This window comes from Leucoraja erinacea, chromosome 28, assembly GCF_028641065.1.
Source record: "Leucoraja erinacea ecotype New England chromosome 28, Leri_hhj_1, whole genome shotgun sequence".
Taxonomy (NCBI): domain Eukaryota; kingdom Metazoa; phylum Chordata; class Chondrichthyes; order Rajiformes; family Rajidae; genus Leucoraja; species Leucoraja erinaceus.
This window is the reverse complement of record NC_073404.1, coordinates 21,210,666-21,233,614: the sequence shown is the minus strand read 5'-3', so window position 1 is coordinate 21,233,614 and position 22,949 is coordinate 21,210,666. Positions and strand designations below refer to the sequence as shown.

The 22,949-nt window shown below is 42.9% G+C and overlaps 1 protein-coding gene across 2 annotated transcripts; it reads right to left on the bottom strand.

The window, feature by feature from the left end:
* Positions 1–13,574: 13,574 nt before the first annotated feature.
* abhd11 (abhydrolase domain containing 11) lies at positions 13,575–22,437 on the bottom strand. 2 transcript variants are annotated; one of them, XM_055657991.1, is made up of 6 exons: positions 22,283–22,437; positions 19,881–20,025; positions 19,203–19,376; positions 18,278–18,448; positions 16,657–16,838; positions 13,575–13,908 (listed from the first exon to the last, which is right to left on the bottom strand). In XM_055657991.1, exons 1-6 carry the CDS (start codon positions 22,390–22,392, stop codon positions 13,770–13,772), a joined length of 921 nt encoding a protein of 306 aa, XP_055513966.1. In that variant the 5' UTR covers positions 22,393–22,437; the 3' UTR covers positions 13,575–13,769. The 2 variants fall into 2 exon arrangements, with proteins under 2 accessions (XP_055513966.1, XP_055513967.1); XM_055657992.1 differs by lacking the exon at positions 22,283–22,437 and adding an exon at positions 22,003–22,189.
* Positions 22,438–22,949: the final 512 nt, after the last annotated feature.

Here is a 22,949-nt window from a genome sequence, read left to right as displayed (position 1 = left end):
CCACTAGTTTTACATCATCGAGGACCACGGAATCTGGTTGGCCTGTCCCTGTCCAGTCTAATTGGTCTGTACCTGTCCAGACACACGGACTGGTTGGCCTGTACCTGTTCACCACCTTAAACAGTCACTACAGCAAGCCTGCCATTTGCATCCACAACTTTCACGATCTCCACGAAGCAAAGCAGTAACTCATGAACATTTCCTTGACGGTACCTCCCAGATGAGCAGCCTCAGCTACTTTGAGGGAACTCGGCGACAGCTACACAGGAACGCCACCACCTTGAAACTCTCCTGAAGTTCACAGCAATTGAGACTTGAACAGATATTTCTTCATAGGCACTGTATCCAAATATTAAATCTTCTTGCCAAACAGCTCTGTGGGAGTATATTGACAAAATAGACTGTAGTGATTTAAGAAAGAGACTGGTCACCATCATCATCCCAAGGTCAATTGAAGAAAGGAAACAATTGTTGGTCTTACAAGGGGCATTCAATCCAGCGAATGAACGAGCAACAAAAAGCCAGGAAAGCTTTAAGAGACAGATCCAATACCAAATGATTCGGTAAAGAAGGGTGAGGGAGGGATGGTAAACAAAAGGCAGCACAGGTTTATTAAGATAAAATATATTTGTGAAAATTAATCTGAATTAGTTGATGAAATAATGAAGGTCTGACAAAGGTATATGTATTTACATATTTTCTTGGAGATGCCATAAAATAATTAAATCTTGCACATTGAAAAGATATTCAATACAAACTAGCTAAAACAGAGCAATGATGAATATTTCAGACAGGGGCACAGAATGCAATGATGTTCCCCAAGGGTGGCATTCAGCCATTACCCATTGGTAACAATTAATGGCCTAGTCATGAACAGTAGATCATTTCAAAGTATGCAGAAGAAACAAAAGTGTAAATTATAATTAGCAGTAGCATCAGGCTTCAGAAGGAGCTGGAGGTAAATAGATATATAGCAATGAAATTTAATGCAAAGATGTGTGAAGCGTTAAATTTGGGTAGGAAGGGAAGAAAGAGACTCAAAGGTGCAAATGTACAATTTTCTGAATAAAGCAGGAAACATTAGGAGTACTTAAAAGCATATTTGATCTACGCTTTTAGTAAAGGAGCCATGAAATATCTACAGAGTAAACTTAAATGGTGCTAGGCTCAAAATAAAGACAATGTTATTGACCATCAGAGAAGGCATGAAAGGCCAAATGGGGAATTTGCTAGGAGTGTCCAAATCATGAAATGTTTTGATCGGACATTAACCTGAAACACTTTCTAGTTGCAAAAGGATCAATTGTGTGAAGACAATAATTTAAAGTGGTTGTCAAAAGAACAAAAGTGACATGAAGATATAACTAAAATAAAGCCTGTTATTATAATCTAAAGAATGGATTGTTTGAAAGAGTGGGGGTAAGAGATTCACTCTCAGAAGGGAAATGAATACATTTGTAAATAAATAACCTGTGGAGTTAGGTAGAGTGGGATTAATTATAAACCTCCCTCAAAGACCCAACATTGGCTCGATGGACCAAGTGCTTTCTTCGGGATTGAATCATTCATTAATATAAGTTGACACAATTATAAATTAGAACTTCACCTGAGTTTTATGAGATTTTATTCTGATCAATAGGTGACAGAGTGCCGCAGCTGGTAGAGCTGTTGCCTCTCAGCTCCAGCAACTTGGTTCTGTTCTGTCCTGCCCTCTGATGCTATCTGTATATAGTTTGCAATTCTCCGTGGATTTTCACCGGGTGTCTTGGTTTCCCACCTCGTTCCTGAGATGTGCAGGTTGGTAGGTTGATTAGTTACTGTTAATTGCTCTAGGGTGTAGGTAAATGGTAGAATCTGGGGAGTTAACTATCATGGGGAAAATAATATGAGATTAAAATAGGAGTCATGTAATGAGTGCTTTAGTCAGCATGGACCTGGTGGGCTGAAGGACTCTGCAACTAATATTTATGCTATTTACTTAGATGCTTCTTAAGCAACCCTAAGCAAATTGGCGTGAAAAGGTCCAAGAACTCCTAAGTTCATAAAGGACTATCAAGTTCTTTAGTTAATTATGAGCGGCTTACAGACATTTGGTTTTCATGCAACATTGCTGAATGACTTGGAAGAACTCCTTAAAGGGATTCACTATCCACATTAACCATTATCCTCACTTACAGAAAATCATCTATATCCAAAACTTGTGAAGTAGTTGGCAAAGGGTCCTATATTCCTGTAACTTCATAGGAGCCAATATGTCCTTTGTATGCCTGGACACTAGGTATAATACTGTATTCCAAGGAACCCCTATTTGACCAAAGATCAAAAACATACCACATCAGTTGTGGTTCATTTCACTGCAGATTAATTATATATCACAAGCAAAGTGAATACATGCTAACTAAAGAATCATTGAGCAATGTTTAAGAAGAAACTGCAGATGCTGGAAAATCGAAGGTAGACAAAAATGCTGGAGAAACTCAGCGAGTGGGGCAACATCTATGGGATGAAGGAAATAGGCAACGTTTCGGGCCGAAACCATCATTGAGCAATGTTGCAGGAAGTTATAAGCGCCTGGTTACAAAGAGCACTGTGGATGATTGCATAAGTGATAGAGGCATGTTATGGGGCCAGCGCAGAGGTCATGTGCATTTAATATAATGTGTCCTCTACACATATGTTATTCGCAATGGACGAGTTTGGTAAATGACTCACATGTTGACAATTCTTTGTCAACTTCAAAGCCAATATAAACTTTAGAGGTAACACTATGTCTTTGTTCCCTTCAACATCAGAGCAGCAACTCAGGTAATTTTGGGACAATTGCCCCAGCAGTAGGAATGACTTCAATTTTGACACGCTCAAAACCATCTTTAGACTGGTGGAGTCCTAACTATGAGCGGATTATCATGGACAATTTGTAGGAACATTCAGTCCACAGGAACACAGCAGTTGGAAGTATGTCATCTCCCTTGTTTAGTGGCTAATATGCAAATTCTAGCAGGTTTTTTTTTTCACATATTAATATATCTTTATACATTTTCCAAAGTAATTAAAAATATCATGTAATTGCCCTGGGAACAGACATCATTAAGGCCAAACTGTCCAATGCCGTTCAAAAATCAAGGAATTGGGCATTCAAGGATGGCATAAAGCAACCAGGACTGGGCCAACGAGCTAAACCTGTTTTTAATAGATTTGATGGTGGGGCCTCCCACCTCCCTTCTCCCCTTCAATCCCCCTAGTCCACTTCCTCTGCCCTTGGTTTGTCACACCTGACCATCAAGGCTGAGCAGGTGAGGAAAGAGTTGGGCAGACTACGTCCAGGTAAAGCCACGTGTCCCGATGGTGCCAGCCCTAGGGTACTCGAGGCGTGTGCCAGCCTGTTGTGTGGAGTACTCCAGCATATCTTCAACCTGAGCTTGAGCCCAAAGTGGGTTCCTGAGATGTGGAAGGCATCTTGCCTGGTTCCTGCACCAAAGAGGACGTGCCCCAGCCCCTCCATTGACTACAGACCGGTGACACTGACTTCACACATCATGAAGTCCCTGGAGTTATATAAGATGACCTAAACTGTGCTCAGTGCTCTAAGAGAGGCCTCACGAATAAATACCCTGTAAAATGTAGCAAAACCTCCTTGTTCTTAAACTCCATTCCCTTTACAAAGGTGTTTGCTTTCTTAACTACTTGTTGATCCTGCCAGCCAACATTTTGTGATTCATGCACTGGAATACATAGATCCCTCTGTACTTCACTCACTCCTTTTGTTTCCTCTTCCCAATGTGAATGACCTCAATTCCCCGTATTAAATTCAAATTGCCAGGTAGTCACCTGATCACTCAATCTATCTGAATGACATTGCAGAATTGTAATGTTCTCATCACAAAATGCCATTCCATCTTTTTTTTGGAGTCAGTGGCAAATTTGGAAATGCTACATTTAATTATCCTCCCCCAGGTCATTAATGTATATACAGTGCCCTCCATAATGTTTGGGACAAAGACCCATCATTTATTTATTTGCCTCTGAACTCCACAATTTGAGATTTGTAATAGAAAAAAAAATCACATGTGGTTAAAGTGCACATTGTCAGGTTTTAATAAAGGGTATTTTTATACATTTTGGTTTTACCATGTAGAAATTACAACTGTGTTTATACATAGCCCCCCCCCCCCCCCCCCCATTTCAGGGCACCATAATGTTTGGGACACATGGCTTCAAAGGCGTTTGTAATTGCTCAGGTGTGTTTAATTGCCTCCTTAATGTAGGTATAAGGGAGCTCTCAGCACCTAGCCTTTCCTCCACTTTCCATCACCTTTGGAAACTTTTATCGCTGTTTATCAACATGAGGACCAAAGTTGTGCCATTGAAAGTCAAAGAAGCCATTATGAGTCTGAGAAACACAAATAAAACTGTTAGAGACATCAGCCAAACCTTAGGGCCAAAATCAACTATTTGGAACTAAGAAAGAGAGCACTGGTGAGCTTACTAATCGCCAAGGGACTGGCAGGCCAAGGGAGACCTCCACAGCTGATGATAGAAGAATTCTCTCTATTATAAAGAAAAAAACCCAAACACCTGCTGACAGATCAGAAACACTTTTCTGGAGTCAGGTGTGGATTTTTCAATGACCACTGTCCACAGAAGATGTCATGAACAGAAATACCGAGGCTACATTGCAAGATGCAGTGTAGCCTCTGTACTTTAACCATATGTGATTTTTTTTCTATTACAAATCTCAAATTATGGAGTACAGAGGCAAATAAATAAATAATGGGTCTTTGTCCCAAACATTATGGAGGACACTGCTCTAAATTAAGTTCAAGAACAGATCCCAGAGATCTTCCACAAGTTACATCCCTCCAGCTTGAAAGGGACCCCCATGAACTCTGTGTTCAATATGACAGCCCGTTTTAAATCCATGCTAAGACATTTCTTCAGGTAATGTGGGCTCTTAATTTACGCACCACCCTCTTATGTGGCACCTTGTCAAATACCTTTTGGAAATCTAAATACACGACATTGACAGTTTCCTCTAGTATCAACTCTTCCTGTAATATCTCAAAAAATTCAAGAAAGTTTATCAAACATGATTTATCTTTCATAATAGATGTTGACTAGGTTTGAGTATCTTCAGCTTTCCTAAATGATTAGTTATTTCCTCTTTAGCAATTTGGCAACATTAGCATTTGACAAATGATGGATGTTAAACTAATTGGCCTACAGTTCCTTGGCGTCTTTCTACTTCTTATTTTGAACAAGGGAATCATATTGACTGAATGGTTTCAGTCTCTTAGTACCTCCCTAAAACATTGCATCCGATGGGTTCCCTCTCTCAATAGTCACCTTCTTTAAAACGCTTGGAAACAGGCCATGGGGGCCCAGTGATTTATCTGCATTTAGCACTGAATCTTTTTCGAAAATTCAAACGATCTCCCGGGGGAGCAAAGCTATTAGTACTTTTCACACTCTCCATCTCTCCCTGTACCCCTATATAGTACATGCACATCAACCCCCCAACATAATTTTTGTCTATAAACCACCCTCAGAGATAATTCACTGTCACCATTTAACTTACCAGTAAGCATTTGGAGTACAGGCGGAAACCAAAGCACGTGAAGCAAACCTGTGAAATCACAGAGAACCTAGGACACAGACACCACCCGAGGTCACATTTGAACCTAACGTTCCGGGGGCTGTGAAGGATGAGCAACAAATACTGCACTACTGTGCCACGAATTACATGTGATCAATAGGCTGTGATCAATACTACATGTGCAGACAAAAGGTGAGCAACAGATCATTTCCTATCCCTGTGATTAGTTGCTCAATTTTGGACTAAATGTGTTCCCTGCTGGAAGGAAATTCAAATGAATCCACAAATCAAACCAGTCTTCTGCCATGTGTTGCATGTGTGGAGGCTGCCCCCCTATGGTTGAAATTAAAATCTTTATTTGCACACCATGCATGAAATATCCTGTACCAATAGTGTCAGAATTGGCAGAAATAACAAGTAGAGTGTAGTCTGGAAAAAGTGAAAGAGATAGTGATTCTAAATATGAGCAAGCAGACATTATTAAATAAACGGTGCATTTCTTTGCGGAAATATATATTTTTAAAAGATTATACCTGGAACAGTTACTAGCTCCCCCCCCCCCCCCCCACTTCCAATTGCTGGAAACTCCTCTCAGCGGCGCTGCGGCAGAGTTGATGCCTGACATCACCAGAGAATTAGGTTCAATTCTGACTAAGGCTGCTGTCTGTACGGAGTTTGTATGTTCTCCCCGTGACCTGCATGGGTTTTCTCTGAGAACTTCGTTTCCCCCAACACTTGCAAAGACGTACAGGTTTGTAGATTAATTGGCTTGGTATAAATGTAAAAAATGTCCCTGGTGTAGGATAGTGTCAATGTTCAGGTATCGCTGGTTGGTGCAGATTCGGTGGGCCGAAGGTCCTGTTTCCATGTTGTATCTCTAAACTAAATTAAACTCCTCAGGCCAATCTATAATGTGTGTACTTGTCTTAACAGCTATTCAGAAATCTGCTGAAATGCATTAGTCTAGAAAAATTGATTCTATATTTTCCAGTGAGCTCGAGCGTTGTTCTGTGTAACTCTGGTGGTAAGAGGGATTCATTACAAAAAATCTCAGCATTGGAAAAAACAAATATGAGGAGACATTTGTTCTCATTGTTTTCACTCCAAGTGGTGTATGCAATGTTTCCAAGGTGAGCAATATCATTGTAAAACTGCTGCCACTAGTTTCCCGTACAGCAATGGGGAAAGACTCTCAGTCCTTAAAGATACCCCACGACGGGCAGACATCAGTAGCATGGTTTGCAATGGACCAAAAGAGGCTGTGGGAGTGGGAGTTCACAATCATGTATTTCCTTATCCCCTTCCCAGATGTACAACTGCAAAGACACTTCTACATTGGTCCACACATTCATCTCCACACTTGTGCTACATGTGCGATGATCATGGAGCCAAACATAACATTACTATCCCCTCAGTTATTTTACACCACCCCCCCCCCCCCCAAAAAAGTATGTTGTTAATTTTAATCACAGATTGAACATCCTGGAATGTGTACGGGTCATTTCCAGTCAGCTTCAGAGATATCCTGCAAATGTCCCAATGTCCCTTTAAATCTAAAAAAAATAGCATTAAATATTCCTAATTGTCACATCATGGTAGTCAACATGTGGAGCTCTGGGCTTCAATTAATGTTTTTTGTGGGCTGAAATTTGCATGGCATAATGATTGATGTCATAGAGTCAGGCAGCCAGGAAACAGGCCCTTCAGCCCAACTCATCCATGCCGACAAAGATGCACCATCTAAACGAGTCAAATTTGCCCGCATTTCGCCCATATCCCATTGAACAGTACAATACATGAACAGGCCCTTGGCCCACAATATATATGCCAAACATGATGCTAAACCCTACTGCTATCTGCCAGAGTGTAATACATTTCCTTCCATGTTCGCTTTTATCAGTCAGGGTATTGAGTATAGAAATTGGAATATTATGTTACAGCTGTACAAAGCACTGGTGAGGCCACAGTTGGAGTATTGTGTTCAGTTTTGCTCACCCTGCCATAGGACAAATGTTAAGCTGTAAAGAGTGAAGAGAAGATTTACGAGGAAGTTGCCACGACTTGAGGGCCTGAGCTATAGGGAGAGATGCGGCAGGCTAAGACTGTATTCCTTGGAGCATAGGACGAGAGGTGATTTTACAGATGTGTTGGAACAGTTAGGGTAGATCCCCCCCCCCCCCCCCCCCCCCCCCCCCTCCCCCCCCAACTTCCAATTGCTGGAAACTCCTCTCAGCGGCACTGCGGCAGAGTTGATGCCTGACATCACCAGAGAATTAGGTTCAATTCTGACTAAGGCTGCTGTCTGTATGGAGTTTGTATGTTCTCCCCGTGACCTGCATGGGTTTTCTCCGAGAACTTTGTTTCCCCCAACACTTGCAAAGACGTATAGGTTTGTAGATTAATTGGCTTGGTATAAATGTAAAAAATGTCCCTGGTGTAGGATAGTGTCAATGTTCAGGTATTGCTGGTTGGTGAAGATTCGGTGGGCTGAAGGGCCTGTTTCCATGTTGTATCTCTAAACTAAATTAAACTCCTCAGGCCAATCTATAATGTGTGTACTTGTCTTAACAGCTATTCAGAAATCTGCTGAAATGCATTAGTCTAGAAACATTGATTCTATATTTTCCAGTGAGCTCGAGCGTTGTTCTGTGTAACTCTGGTGGTAAGAGGGATTCATTACAAAAAATCTCAGCATTGGAAAAAACAAATATGAGGAGACATTTGTTCTCATTGTTTTCACTCCAAGTGGTGTATGCAATGTTTCCAAGGTGAGCAATATCATTGTAAAACTGCTGCCACTAGTTTCCCGTACAGCAATGGGGAAAGACTCTCAGTCCTTAAAGATACCCCACGACGGGCAGACTTCAGTAGCATGGTCTGCAATGGACCAAAAGAGGCTGTGGGAGTGGGAGTTCACAATCATGTATTTCCATATCCCCTTCCCAGATGTACAACTGCAAAGACACTTCTATATTGGTCCACACATCCATCTCCACACTTGTGCTACATGTGCGATGATCATGGAGCCAAACATAACATTACTATCCCCTCAGTTATGTTACACCCCCCCCCAAAAAAAAAGTATGTTGTTAATTTTAATCACAGATTGAACATCCTGGAATGTGTACGGGTCATTTCCAGTCAGCTTCAGAGATATCCTGCAAATGTCCCAATGTCCCTTTAAATCTAAAAAAAATTGCATTAAATATTCCTAATTGTCACATCATGGTAGTCAACATGTGGAGCTCTGAGCTTCAATTAACGTTTTTTGTGGGCTGAAATTTGCATGGCATAATGATTGATGTCATAGAGTCCGGCAGCACGGAAACAGGCCCTTCAGCCCAACTCATCCATGCCGACAAAGATGCGCCATCTAAACGAGTCAAATTTGACTGCATTTCGCCCATATCCCATTGAACAGTACAATACATGAATAGGGCCTTTGGCCCACAATATATATGCCAAACATGATGCTAAACCCTACTGCTATCTGCCAGAGTGTAATACATTTCCTTCCATGTTCGCTTTTATCAGTCAGGGTATTGAGTATAGAAGTTGGAATATTATGTTACAGCTGTACAAAGCACTGATGAGGCCACAGTTGGAGTATTGTGTTCAGTTTTGCTCACCCTGCCATAGGACAAATGTTAAGCTGTAAAGAGTGAAGAGAAGATTTACGAGGATGTTGCCACGACTTGAGGGCCTGAGCTATAGGGAGAGATTAGGCAGGCTAAGACTGTATTCCTTGGAGCATAGGACGAGAGGTGATTTTACAGATGTGTTGGAATAGATAGGGTAGATGCACAGTCTTTTACTCAGAGTACGGGAATCAAGAACCAATGGATGCAGGTTTAAGATGACATGTGGAAAGATTTAATAGGATGAGAGACAGGTGGATATATGGAATGAGCTGCCGAAGGAGATAGTTGAGGCAAAAACTATAACAACATTTAAAAGACATTTGAACAGGTACATGGATAGGAAAGGTTTAGAGGGATATGGGCCAAACGCGGGCAGATAAGACTAGTGTAGATGGGTTGGTTGGCATGGGCAAGTTGGGTCAAAGGACCTGTTTCCATGTTTTATGACTCTACATCGGTCCATTCACTGCATATCCATATGCCTACCCAAAAGTCTCTTAAACATCACTATCGTATTTGCTTCCACCACTATCCCTGGCAGCACGTTCCAGTCACTCACCACTCTGTGTAAATAAAAACGTGCCCGGCACTTCCCCTTAAAACTTTGCCCCTCTCACTTAAAAGCTATGCCCTGTAGTATTTGAAATTTCTGGAAAACCTGTGAGAAAAGTTCAGACTATCTACCCTATCTCTATGCCTTTCATAATTTTATATACTTCTGTCAGGTCTCCTTGTACCCTCCGGAGTACCAGAGAAAGCAATCCAAGTCAGTCCAACCTCTCCCTGTAGCGAAGGTAGACACAAAATACTGAAGTAACTCAAGAAGACAGGCAGCATCTCTGGAGAGAAGGAATGTGTGATGTTTCGGATCACTGAGTTTGAAGAAGGGCCTCGACCCGAAATGCCACCCATTTAGAGTCTGAAGACAGGTCTCGACCCGAAACGTCACCCATTCCTTCTCTCCAGAGATGCTGCCTGCCCTGCTGAGTTACTCCAGCATTTTGTCTACCTTTGATTTAAACCAGCATCTGCAGTTCTTTCCACACTTTCCCTGCAACGAATACCTCCTAATCCAAGCATCATTCTACACCCTTGCCAAAGCCTCCCATCCTTTCTGTAATGGGGACGACCAGAACTGCAGACAATACAGCGAATGTGGCCTAACCAAAGTATTTTAAAGCTGCATCATGACTTCATCCATCTAAACTCTTCCTATCCATGTACCTGATCAAATGTCTTTTAAACACTGTTTTAGTACCTACCTCTTCTGGCAGCTCATTCCATATACCCACCACCATCTGAGTGAAAAAGTTGCTCCTCAGGTTTCTATTATGTCTTGCCCCTCTCGCCTTAAGTATATGACCGCTGATTGGATTGGGGCCATAAGCGCCTGAGACAATTACACAATCAGAATGGTTTCACTCAGAAATACGTACAAACACGACTTGCCTCAAGTGAAATCAGTATTTAACTGCAGACTGCAGAGCTCAGTGTGATCTATTATGGCTGGAAACGTGATGATAAGACGCAATAAGATTTAGCAGTCATAACCTGTCCATGAAATTATCTGCTGATTCGCTGTCTTAACACACGCAGAAATAGGGACCTTTTTGAGCCCACGTATCATTGCCTTGCGGGGTAGAGAAATTGGAAAAATTAGTGAGTAGACTGGATTCAAGTGATAAACTTGACTTCAAAGGTTTGATGAGAATATATAAACTCCCTAACGTTTTGGGAATACCTGGACCAGTTTGGCTGCTGTATTACTCAACCAGTGGGAAAGCCTGTCCCTTTTCTGAGGTTCTGAATGGTGCTTGATTTTAATAATCCAGTAGTTCCTCCTGGTTTTATGAGCGCTCAATAACAGTTAACTTTCTCAATCAAGGCACTTTGGTAAATACCGCAAGCCCGGGGCTACAGAACAAACGGCCCACCGTGAGTAGCATTCAACACAGTGCGGGGGAGGACCGTGCCTTTGTAGTGCCTCTAGACTCGGGGTCATAAAAGGTCAGCGAGGGGAGAGACGCCCGCCAGTTGATTATATTACTCTCGCCCAGGTTGTTGAAGTTGCCTCGCCATGTCACGCACAGCCGCTGTGTTGTGTAGTTAGAATCAAGCCATCTGTTCTGTACATTCAGCACTTTAATTTAGCAGTCTTGTCCTTGGCTTCTGAGTCCTCAATCATCATACTCCAATTTTGCATTCGGGAGAAATCCCTCCCATTTGAGCTTGTAATAAGCAATTGACAAATGCTGCAGATAGCTCACTGAATAAAGCTCTTAATCCGATTTATCATTCCCAGCTTTGTCCTTTCCGTGAACACTTTCTTTAAAACTTAATCTCCCTTTTTTAATGATCCGGTCACCAACTTCTTCCAAACCAATGAACCATCCTAACCTGCCCAAGTTGAAGTCATAGCTCATATTAATTCATACTATAATCATTATTTTCCATGGTTTCAAATCAGTCATTTTTTCCCTAATATCTGCACTTCCAACCCAGTTCTTGATTAACTTTACAGGGAAATAAAATGCAGGAGTAACTCAGTGGGCCAGGCAGCATCTATGGAGAACATGCATAGGTGACATTTCGTGTTGGGACCCTTCTTCAGACTGGAGCTGTTACATAAACATTTAAGCAGGTGTCCTAATGTCCTATTGTGCACTTCCTGACACTCAGTTCTTTCTTAATTAACATCCAATCTCCTACTCCCAGGTTAACCTTGTGCAGCCTCTTAATTTTGGCATACTTCCTCCATTGATCCCTATACCCACTCTCTTATCCTGATCAATTCATCCCAACCTCTCCCTCTCTGATGTCTATATCCGATAACCTTCTCCCAAATAATTTCCCATCGTGATCTTCTTGGTTTATTCTTGCCTTGTTTAAACAACCTTATTTCTGATGGTGCCACATGTTACTCTCCAAACTCTCCAGCCACAGTATCCCAAACCCCAACCCTAGCATTGACTCAAATGTAGATCCATCTCCACTGTTCTTTGAGAATCAGCTCATGTTTCTTGTTAACTTCATTCCAACTCCTACTTCCTCTGCTCTCACTCCGCCCTGGTGCCCCTCTTCATTCAAATCATCCATCCGGAGTCACTCCCCGACAAACTTAATCCCGACTCTGGACACTTTATCCTATTTCCATTTTTAACCAATAGATAATAGGTGCAGGAGTAGGCCATTCGGCCTTTCGAGCCAGCACCGCCATTCAATGTGACCATGGCTGATCATCCCCAATCAGTACCCTGTTCCTGCCTACTCCCTATATCCCCTGACTCGGCTATCTTTAAGAGCCCTATCTAGCTCTCTCTAGAAAGTATCCAGAGAACCAGCCTCCACCACCCTCTAAGGCAGAGAATTCTACACTCACAACTCTCTGTGAGAAAAAGTGTTTCCTCGTCTCTGTTCCACTCCTTAAAATCATTCTCTCTACAAACTCCTAACCTCTAATCTCCTCAACAAGGGCGGCATGATGGCGCAGTGGTAGAGTTGCTGCCTTACAGCACTAGCAGTGCTGGAGACCCAGGATTCGATCCCGACTACGAATGCTACCAGTGTAGAATTTGTGTGTTCTCCCAGTGACATGCATGGGTTTTCTCCGAGATCTTCAGTTTCCTCCCACACTCCAAAGTTGTCCAGGTTTGTAGGTTAATTGGCTTTGTATGAATGTAAAATTGTCCCTCGTGTATGTAGGATAATGTTAATGTGTGGAGATCGCTGGTCAGTTTGGACTCGGTGGGCCGAAGGATTCAATGCCTCAACCCAACACTTCTTACCCTTTAAACCCCAAGCCCAGTCTCCACTAAGATCACCATTCCCTAACTACAAAGCAAAAAGGTACTGACAACCTGCTTAACCTGGCAGGCAGGATTCTTCAGGATCAATGATTTTTACTGCTCCTTCCCGCCTGTTTAGGAGAATTGGATACAGGCCCAGATTTTGTCACCATTTCTAATACGTGAAGAATTTTTTTATTTTTGCGAACATGTGTTGATGACGTAGACCTTTAGACAGTTCAACAGCCAGGGGTTGTTGCTTCACCGGTTTCAAGACACTGTGAAGGGAGAGTTTGTTCTGAACCTGCTGTCTGATGTTATTTATAACTGGAAGAACTTGTATTGTGTGGTATCTGGCCAACTACTTGTGAGCTGGCTTTTTGGAGGAAATTGTCACTCCAGTTAAGTGTACACCACATATTGGGGAAGAAGCAAGCATAGGCAGCTCTTCATTGCAAGGAAATATCAGCATCTGCTTAAATTACTGCTTCTGTATGTCCAGACCACTTGTGAACAACTTCTTGCATTTAGAACCTTTTAAAACACACACACCTCTTTGTGTTCAAACACATGACATGTAATTAAGTTACAGTATGGTCTTGGAGTTATCATTCTATTCCGCATTAACTTACATCAGTTGTACAAAGTGCAAAACGGACTTTGGAAACAGCGTCAGGGAGGACAGTTGGCAGAAATCACAATCTGGTGAAGATCTCCACGGGGAGTTTTTATTTTGTCCATTGTTGTCTGCTAACTGGTTTCCAGAAATGCACAGATGGCATTTATAAAGTCATGAGGTTTTTCAGCATGGACCCAATGACCAGCTTCAGGAACATGTTGAATAATAGAATTAGGAAACAGTCGCTTGATCTCAGGATAATCCTTGGGGCTTTGAAAAGAGTACAAAAGAATAATTAATAATTAATGGAGAAGCTAATGTTAGCATTGTTAATATACGTGCTTTATGTTCTACGTAGAGTACACCACCAGCGTTACTCTAAGGTGCAAGAAATTATGACTAAATGTTACCAGTTTAAGTCTTATTTTCTGCTGATACAGCATCCCAATTTTTGGTTCAGCTATGTTTAAAACTAAAGCAAATAGCAACTGGTGAGACCATTTACCCCTCAGAGTCTGCTTTGAGACTGTCAGGTTAATTGATTCAACTTTTTCAAGTATACTTTACCATTTTATCCTCATGATTCCTTTACTGAATTAAAAAAAAAAAAAAATCAGCTTTCACTATTTTCAAGAACTGAGCATTCACAGCTTTCTGGTGCAAACAATTTCAGATACTTCTTCCTTTGAAGGAAGAAAAATGTCCTCGTCTCAATCCTAAATGAATGTCCCCTTATTCAGAGAGCATATCCACTAGCCTTAGACCATTCCCTTAGGATAAAATATCCTCCTATCGCTAACCTGTAAAACCCTCTAGGAATTAGAGTCATCGAGTCACGGAATAATATAGCATGAAAACAGGCCCTTTGACCACCTATCCATACATACTGACAAAGTTGATATTCTGGGCTAGACCCATTTACCTGCATTTTGCACATATCCCTCTAAACTCTTCTTATCCATATATCTTACAATACATATATTCCAGATACCGACTACCCTCAGAGTGAAAACATTGCTCCCGAGGTCCCTCTTAAATCACTCCCCACTCAGCTTAAGCATATACCCTCTAGTATTAAATCTTTTACCCTGGGAAAATAAAACAGCGTGAACACATTATCCATGGCCAAGAGATTTTGCATGCTTCAATAAAATCACCCTTCATCTTCATGTGCTCCAAAGAGAAATGTCCAGCCTCTCCCTATAACTCAAACCCACAAGTCAAGGTAACAACCTGGTTTATCTTTCCTGCACCCTTTCCAACATTGACATCCTTCCTATGGTTAGGTGACCAGAACTACACACAGTACTCCAAGTGTGGTCTCACCAACAAGTTGTACAGCTGCATAATTATGTCCCAACTTTTGTACTCAATTCCCTTCCTTGTCCATCTGACTTGCCACTTCCAGGGAACAATGCACCTGACTTCCCAGACCTCTATGTTCCACAACACCTTCTAAGGCGCTAACATGTGCAAGTCCTGCCTGATTTGACATGGCAAAGTAAAGCACCTCACGCTTGTTAGAGTTAAATGCCATTTGTCATTCCTTGCCCAACCTTTCCAGTATGTTTCAGCAAAATCACCTCTCCTTCTTCCAAAATCTAATCAATACAAACCTACCTGCGCAACCATTTCACGTAAAAAAGTAACTCCAATCCCAGGTTTACCCTTAGAAACCTTCTTTGAATTGCCATGATAAAATATTTTTCCTTAAATAAGGGAATGAACTGGAACCAGTTCTCATCATGTGGTCTCAATAGCACCTTGGACATCTCTAGGACTTTACCAGCTTTATATTTAGCCTCCGGGAAATATAAGCCAGCATTCTATACGTCTTGCTCATTTTCTGCTGCTTATCTGGACATTAGATTTCTTTGTTTCATAACTGAGGACTCCAAATCCCTTGTGTTGCAGTTTTCTGCAGTCCATCTCCATTTAGATTAGGGACTGTTTTACATCTTGCATGACAGCAAGGAGGACACACGACATTTAAGAGATTGGCTTCTCAGTTTCCAAAACAAATCTTGTAAGTGGTTAGCAGCTGCATTTAGTAACAAGCAACTGCAGATGTTCGGCACCTTCCAGCCTTCAATTAGAAAGGAGACATACACATTTAAATGCATATCAATTACAGGTAAAATATATTTAATGATATAACTTATAACAAATAACAACGGTCGTTCAAGTTTACAGCCTGCATTTAAACTTGCTGGCCCTACTTCAATCACCTTGAAGATTCTTGGGGGGGAAAAACTGCTAGTCAACAAAATTAATCTACCATGCAAGAATATATATATGTTTAAAAAAAAATTACAATTTCATTGTTCTGTTTCAGCCAATTAGACACTCTTGAAGATCTGCAAGTGCAAATTTTACTAATGCCCCTGTCCCACTTAGGAAATCTGAACAGAAACCTCTGGAGACTTTGCGCCCCACCCAAGGTTTCTGTGCGGTTCCCGGAGGTTGCAGGTGGTTGCCGGAGGTTGCAGGTAGTGGAAGCAGGTAGGGAGACTGACAAAAACCTCCGTGAACCGCACGGAAACCTTGGGTGGGGCGCAAAGTCTCCAGAGGTTTCCGTTCAGGTTTCCTAAGTGGGACAGGGGCATAAGTATCTCAGATTTCTGGGTGGTGATTCGTGAATTCCAGGTGGTGGATTTCTGTAATATGAATGGCTGTATTGCGGGCTCACCTGTACTCTCAAACGCTGCACATTCATTTACGAAGAATGTAAAGGTATACCCCACTGTTCATGTTTCAAACTGGATGGTTGGTTTAAAGATACCCTATGTATGGAAGATTCCCTGCTTCCTTTCTTCATGGCAAAGTGCATTGGATAATGTTATACATTTACACAACCATACAAAACTTATTATTCTTACAGGCTTTATATCAATATCCTTAAAATTATCAATTTTCAGAGCCCAAGCAAGGGTATGCAAGTAGGACTTACATAACAAAGTATAGTCCACCGATTAACTTGGCCATTGACAAATTGTTAAGACGATTCAAATTTCTTACCTAATGTATGGAGAGTTGGCGCCACCCAGGAAGATAGTCGGGGCAGTAAAAGGAGTGTTGAATTCTGGGAAGCCCATGAGATGCTCCATATTGTTTGTTACAGCTTCTATATTAACTCTCCAAACATATCGGCCATTACGTTCCACCAGATTACTCAAGATAAACCACCGGGTGTGGGCATCCTATAAATGACAGAACGGTGATGATAAACGTGAGTAAACCAGTGATCTATCATTAGTTATAACTCTGATGACATTGAAAGGCACCAGAGCAACGTTAAAAAATTTTTTTTAACTGCGTAAGCATTGTTAGAATTGCTGCCTTACAGGTTCAGAGATGCAGGTTCAATCCGGACTACTGGTAGTTGTCTGTATGGAGTTTGTATGTTCTCCCCGTGACCTGTGTGGGTTTTCTCCGGTACCTCCAGTTTCCTCCTCACTCCAAAGGTGTAAAGGTCTGCAGGTTAATTGGCTTGGTATAATTGTAAATTGTCGCTCATGTGTGTAAGATAGCTCTGGCGTGTGTGGATCGCTGGTCGGTGCGGATTCTGTGGGCCAAAGGGCTTGTTTCTGGTATGTATCTCTAAACTAAACTAATCTCCCAAAGCTTAATTTCTGACAGAATTTCTAGGATAAATGCAGGCATCACTCACGCATGAGGTGCATTTTTTATCTACCCTATTCTCCGGAAGGCAATAACTTTAATCAGAAGACCATTACTCGCCTGGTGCGCGCTCTACAATACCCAGCCTTTCAGTCATTCTTTATGCACAAACCCTGGGGTAACACGAGTGAGCCAGGCAAATGATCCACAGTTAAGCCCAACTCAGAGGTTTACAGATTCTTAAATAACCACCCAACTGTCACTTCCTGGAACAAGTGAGATGAACAGTCATTCAGGTGAGGTTGTGAACAATGTCAGTGAAATTGTACAGCAATCAGCATGTACCAAAAGAAGAGAAACTACTGTGGAGAAGAAAGGCCACATCCTGGGCATAGGGGCCACTGAAATGAAACAATAACCCACCCCGATTCAGGCAAACAAGCTGTGCGGGAAACAGCCACAGGCATTATTTACAAGCAGGTGAGGCATAATAAGGGTGATACAGCGGCGCATCTAGTAAAGTCACACTCTCACAGCTCCAGCAACCCGGCCTCAATCCTAACTTCTTGCGCTGCCTCAGTAAAATTCTCACGTTCTCGGTAATCGTGCGAGTTTCCCCCTAAAGCTCTAGTTTCTTACCTGATCCCAAAGATGCGCAGGATGGTAGGTTAACTGGCCACTGTAAATTGTCCCTGATATGTAGTTAAGTGGTATAATCTGGGGGGGGGGGGTATAGAATTGGTGCCGATATGCAGAGAAAATGGATCTGTGTTGGATTATTATAAATGCGTGCTCAATGGCTCGCGCAGGCTCAAAGTGCCGAAAGGCCCTTTTCCGTGGTGTATGACCATGTCTCTATAATATTCATCAATCACTTGTAATCCAAAACCTACCAATGAGGTATGCTGGAAGTGTCTATTTTGCCATGCTTGTGAAATGTTTTTCTGCTATTCCAACCTATCCTTTGGTCGCATTTAAATGTAGATTGTAGTAGTTAAATCTGAATGGAGTGTTTTACCTCAATGAATGGTTGAAGCTGTTGCTCAGCTCGGTTGCGTGCAGTGGACCTTGACCAGTCAGCGTCCACGGTTACTGCTTTCATGGCAGCAAAGTAATCTGGAAAAACTCTTCTCGAGACGGACCGATTCGGACTGATGTCCACCACCACAAGCTTTTCCACCATTCCCGGCTGTGTGGAGATAACAAACATTGTTACCGTTTGTGGTTTACACCCTCAAGATGACCCTTGCCTCCAACAGTGTGGTACAGTGACACAGTTGCTGCCTCAGAGCTCCAGAGATCCGGGTTCGATCCTGACCTTGGGTGGTGTTTATGAGGAATTTGCACCTTCTCCCTGTGACCATGTGGGTTTCCTCTCATTGCTCCAGTTTCCTCCCACATCCCAAAGACGTGTGGGTTTGTAAGCTAATTGGTCTCTGTAAAATAGCCCATATGTGTGTGAGAAAGTGGGATAACATAGAACTTGTATAACTGGGTGATCGATGGTCGGCGTGGACTTAATGGGCTGAAGGGCCTACTTCCACGTTGTAGCCCCTAAGCTACATTAAACAGGTTAGTGGGTAAATATAGTGACTGCGGTGTGCAGCGCTGTCCCAAATGAGTACAAAAAAACGACCCCATGGCGGAGTGCAGGTATGTGCATTTCACGGTAAACCAGCCCGCTAAATCAGACTTCATCTGGCAACCACACCTTTCCCGATTATAAAGCTCAACTGATTTGTTCTTGTTGACCTCCAAATCCAAGTATCCAATAGAAACCAGCCCAGATCAGATAACTTGGCAGAATTTCTGTACAGTTCATTGTTGCAGTGATCAGAGTCAGCCCACATTAAGTCATTGGAACAACTTGTACTCCCACTAACACACAAAATAAAATGGTAAACAGCTCATTGCTTGCATTCCCCACTCTCAACCAAACATACCCAGTGAAGTGCCATTGTCATTGCGGTCTTGCCACCCATGCTGTGTCCGATTAGAATACATTTAGGGAGTTCCAACTTGTCCAGCAGGTTTTGAAGATCACAACTCATTGCTTCATAAGTCATCACTGGACTGTGTCCACTATCACCATGATTACGGCTATCCACTGTCACCACCTGGTTGGATAACAGAAAATGGTTAGGAGTTGCCGAGATGAAATGCTCTAGTCTTACTGCTTAAATCACAATTTAAAAAATTAAATCATTCTGTTAGACTGAAAGGTCTCAGTGCAAGTTTTTTTAGAACAAAAGATGGTTCATTTAATTTAGTTTAGTTTAGAGACACAGCACGGGAACAACTCTTCGGCCCACTGAGTCCGCACCAGCGATCCCTGCATATGAACACTATCCTAAATACCCTAGGGAAAATTTACATTGACGCCATGCCAATTAGCCTACAAACCTGTACCTCTTTGGAGTGTGGGAGGAAACGGGATCTTCCTGGAGAAAACCCACGCAGGTCACGGGGAGAATGAACAAACTCCGTACAGACAAGCACCTGGTGTCAGGATCAAACCTAGGTCTCTCGCGCTGCAAGGCAGCAACTTTACCGCTGCGCCACCGTGCTGCCCATTATAATGGAAAAATGAATAATGTGAGAGTACTGAATTCAGAACTCACATAACTCACCGTCCTGCCTGTCCGCTGAACTAATCCTTTGGCTATCGAATAAAAATTTGATTTACTGCCAAGGAGTCCATGCAGGAAGACCAGGGGAGTGTCTGTGTTTCTGCCGTCCAGTAGATTATAGGAAAGGTCCACGGGTCTACAATACACAGAACAATAAGTATACGGTTAACATGCAGAAAATCTGCAAGAAAATGGTTCTCAATATATTAATATGTATCAACAGAATAAAGCAGAAATACTGCATGTGCTGTTAGAGAGTTGCAGAAATAAAACCTTCTGTACAGGCCTGCCAAATCCATACCAATACTTGGACCCCAGCACACTGGCAATCCTTTTTACAAACTAATAACTGCTCCTCAAACCTCTTAGTCAAATTAATCCTCCAAATTCATCTGGTCAACAATACAAGAATGTGCTAATCAGAGGTCATTCAACCCTTCAGGTCTATGCCAGCATCCGGTGCAGTCAGTTGGATGGACATGGATTGTTTACTCTGAAACATTGGAGGTTGAGGGAAGACGATAGAAGTATATAAGATTATGAGGCATAGATAGGGTAGACAGTCAGAATCTTTGCGTGGAAAGATCCAACACGAGAGGGCATAGCTATAAGGTGAAAAGGGCAAAGTTAAATGGGGCAAGTTTTTTTTGTTGCAAGATGGGGCTTGGAACACTTTGCAGGGGTTGTGGTGGAGGCAGATACGATAGTGCTATTTAAGAGGCTTTTAGAAGCTCCCCAGATGACAAACACCAGACACCTGTACATATGAACAATCTCGCAAAAATATCATTAAACTCGAACCTGTCTTGGAATTAAAAGCCAGTTCACACATAACTGCCCAATAGTAATCAGACTTCGTTATCTCTTAAGAACATTTCACTAACGCCATTTCACCACGCAAGGCCACTTAAGAGAGTTGCTTTGGATACTGACAATCACTTTCACTGATGCTTGTGCAAGGATTCTCTATCACACAACGTAATATCCGCTGATACTTCAAGCCCATGAAAACAGCATTGGACGGGAGACCTCACAAATCTGTGTGATTATAATCATAAGATCATGTGACAAAAGTAGAATTAGGCCAATCGACCCAACAAGTCTACTCCACCATTCAATCATGGCTGATCTACCTCTCCCTCCTAACCCCATTCTCCTGCCTTCTCCCCATAACCGCTGACATTCGTGCAAATCATGAAATTTATCTATCTCTGCCTTAAAATTTCCACTGATTTTGCCTCCACAGATTTCTATAGCAAATAATTCCAGATTCTCCACACTCTGACTAAAGAAATTCCTTCTCTTCTTCCTAAATAATGTAATGACCTCTAGTCCTAGACTCTCCCACGAGGGGAAACATCCTCTCCACATCTACTCTATTCCTTTCACTATTCTATACATTTCAATGAGGTCCCCCTGATTCTTCTAAACTCCAGTGAATATAGGCCCAATGCCCTCAAACGCTCATCATATGTTACTCATTCCTGGGTTCATTCTTGTAAACCTCATCTGGACTCTCCAGAACCAGCACATCCTTCTTCAGATATGGTGCCCAAAATCAGACAGGGAATGAGAATAAGCATTCACATCATAGAGTGATAGTGTGCAAACAGGCCCTTCTGCCCAACACGTCCCGGCTACACTAGTCCTGCCTGCGCTTGGTCCAAACCCCTCCAAACCTGTCCTATCCATATATTTGTCTGTTTCATAAACAATGGGATAGTCCCACGTTAATGGGATGGCACAGTGGCACAAATGATAGAGCAACTGCTCAGATTTAATCCTGACCTTGGGTGCTGCTTGTGTGGAGTTTGCACGTTCTCGCTGTGGCTTTCCTCTGGATGCTCCCGATTTCCTCCCTCATCCCGAACACATGTGGGTTTGTGGGTCAATTGGCCTCTGTAAATTGCCCCTAGTATGTGGGGCGTGGATATGAAAGTGGGATGATAACACAGAACTATTGTGAACGGGTGATCAACGGTTGGTGTGGACGGTGGACATGTTTATACCAGATCATTGTGGTCCATTGTTGGCTCCACCTTTCTTTGATCAACATTGCTGGCTTTGGTCTGTCTTTCTGCACATCTTTCACTAATTTGTTCTATCTGTGTACCTTTTCATACCTCTCAGTTTCCCTCTACCCTGGCCCTCAGCCTGAAGGGGGGTCTCGACCATCTTTCTCCAGAGATGCTGCCCAAAGATTATAGCTCCTCTATAACCTTTGATGCTGCCTGACCCGCTGAGTTACTCCAGCGTTGGGATGCCACTTCAAAGGTGGGCCCACAACTGCCTGCAGACAGACAGACACCCGCTCCGGCCCATCGCGGCCCAGTCGTGAGGCGCATTGACCGAGATCCCTCCCCTCTCCCACCTGCCCCCCGCCGGCCACCCACCTGCCCTCGGCTGCCCCACTGTCCTCCCGCCGCCCCAGCGCCCTGGCCCAGGCCCAGCGGCCGCCCCTCAGCAGCAGCAGCCGGCGCGTCGGCATCATCATCATCATCATCTCCTCCTCCTCCTCCTCCTCCCGGCGCCGTCTGATGACTCCACTGCCCAACTGTGTCTCTCACATCTGAATCTCCCGCTGGGGTGAGTTCTCCATTCTACTCCCCAAGACAGACACAAACAAGCTGGAGTAACTCAGCGGGACAGGCAGGCATTTCTGGAGTGAAGGAATGTCTGACGAGACCATTCTTCAGACTGTTTAAGAGGGAACTGCAGATGCTGGAGAATCGAAGGTTACACAAAAAAGCTGGAGAAACTCAGCGGGTGCAGCAGCATCTATGGAGCGAAGGAAATAGGCAACGTTTCGGGCCGAAACGTTGCCTATTTCCTTCGCTCCATAGATGCTGCTGCACCCGCTGAGTTTCTCCATTCTTCAGACTGTCTATCTTAGGTTTGATCCAGCACCTGCAGTTCCTTCCTACACATTATACCCTCCAAGCCTCCTCTATCACCCTCCCACCCGGCTGCGCCCATTTCCCCCACCCCGTCCCCCCCATTTTCCTATTAGCATTCCTCTCGTCCCCTACCTTTGTACCCCTCTCCCCCCCCACCCCCCCT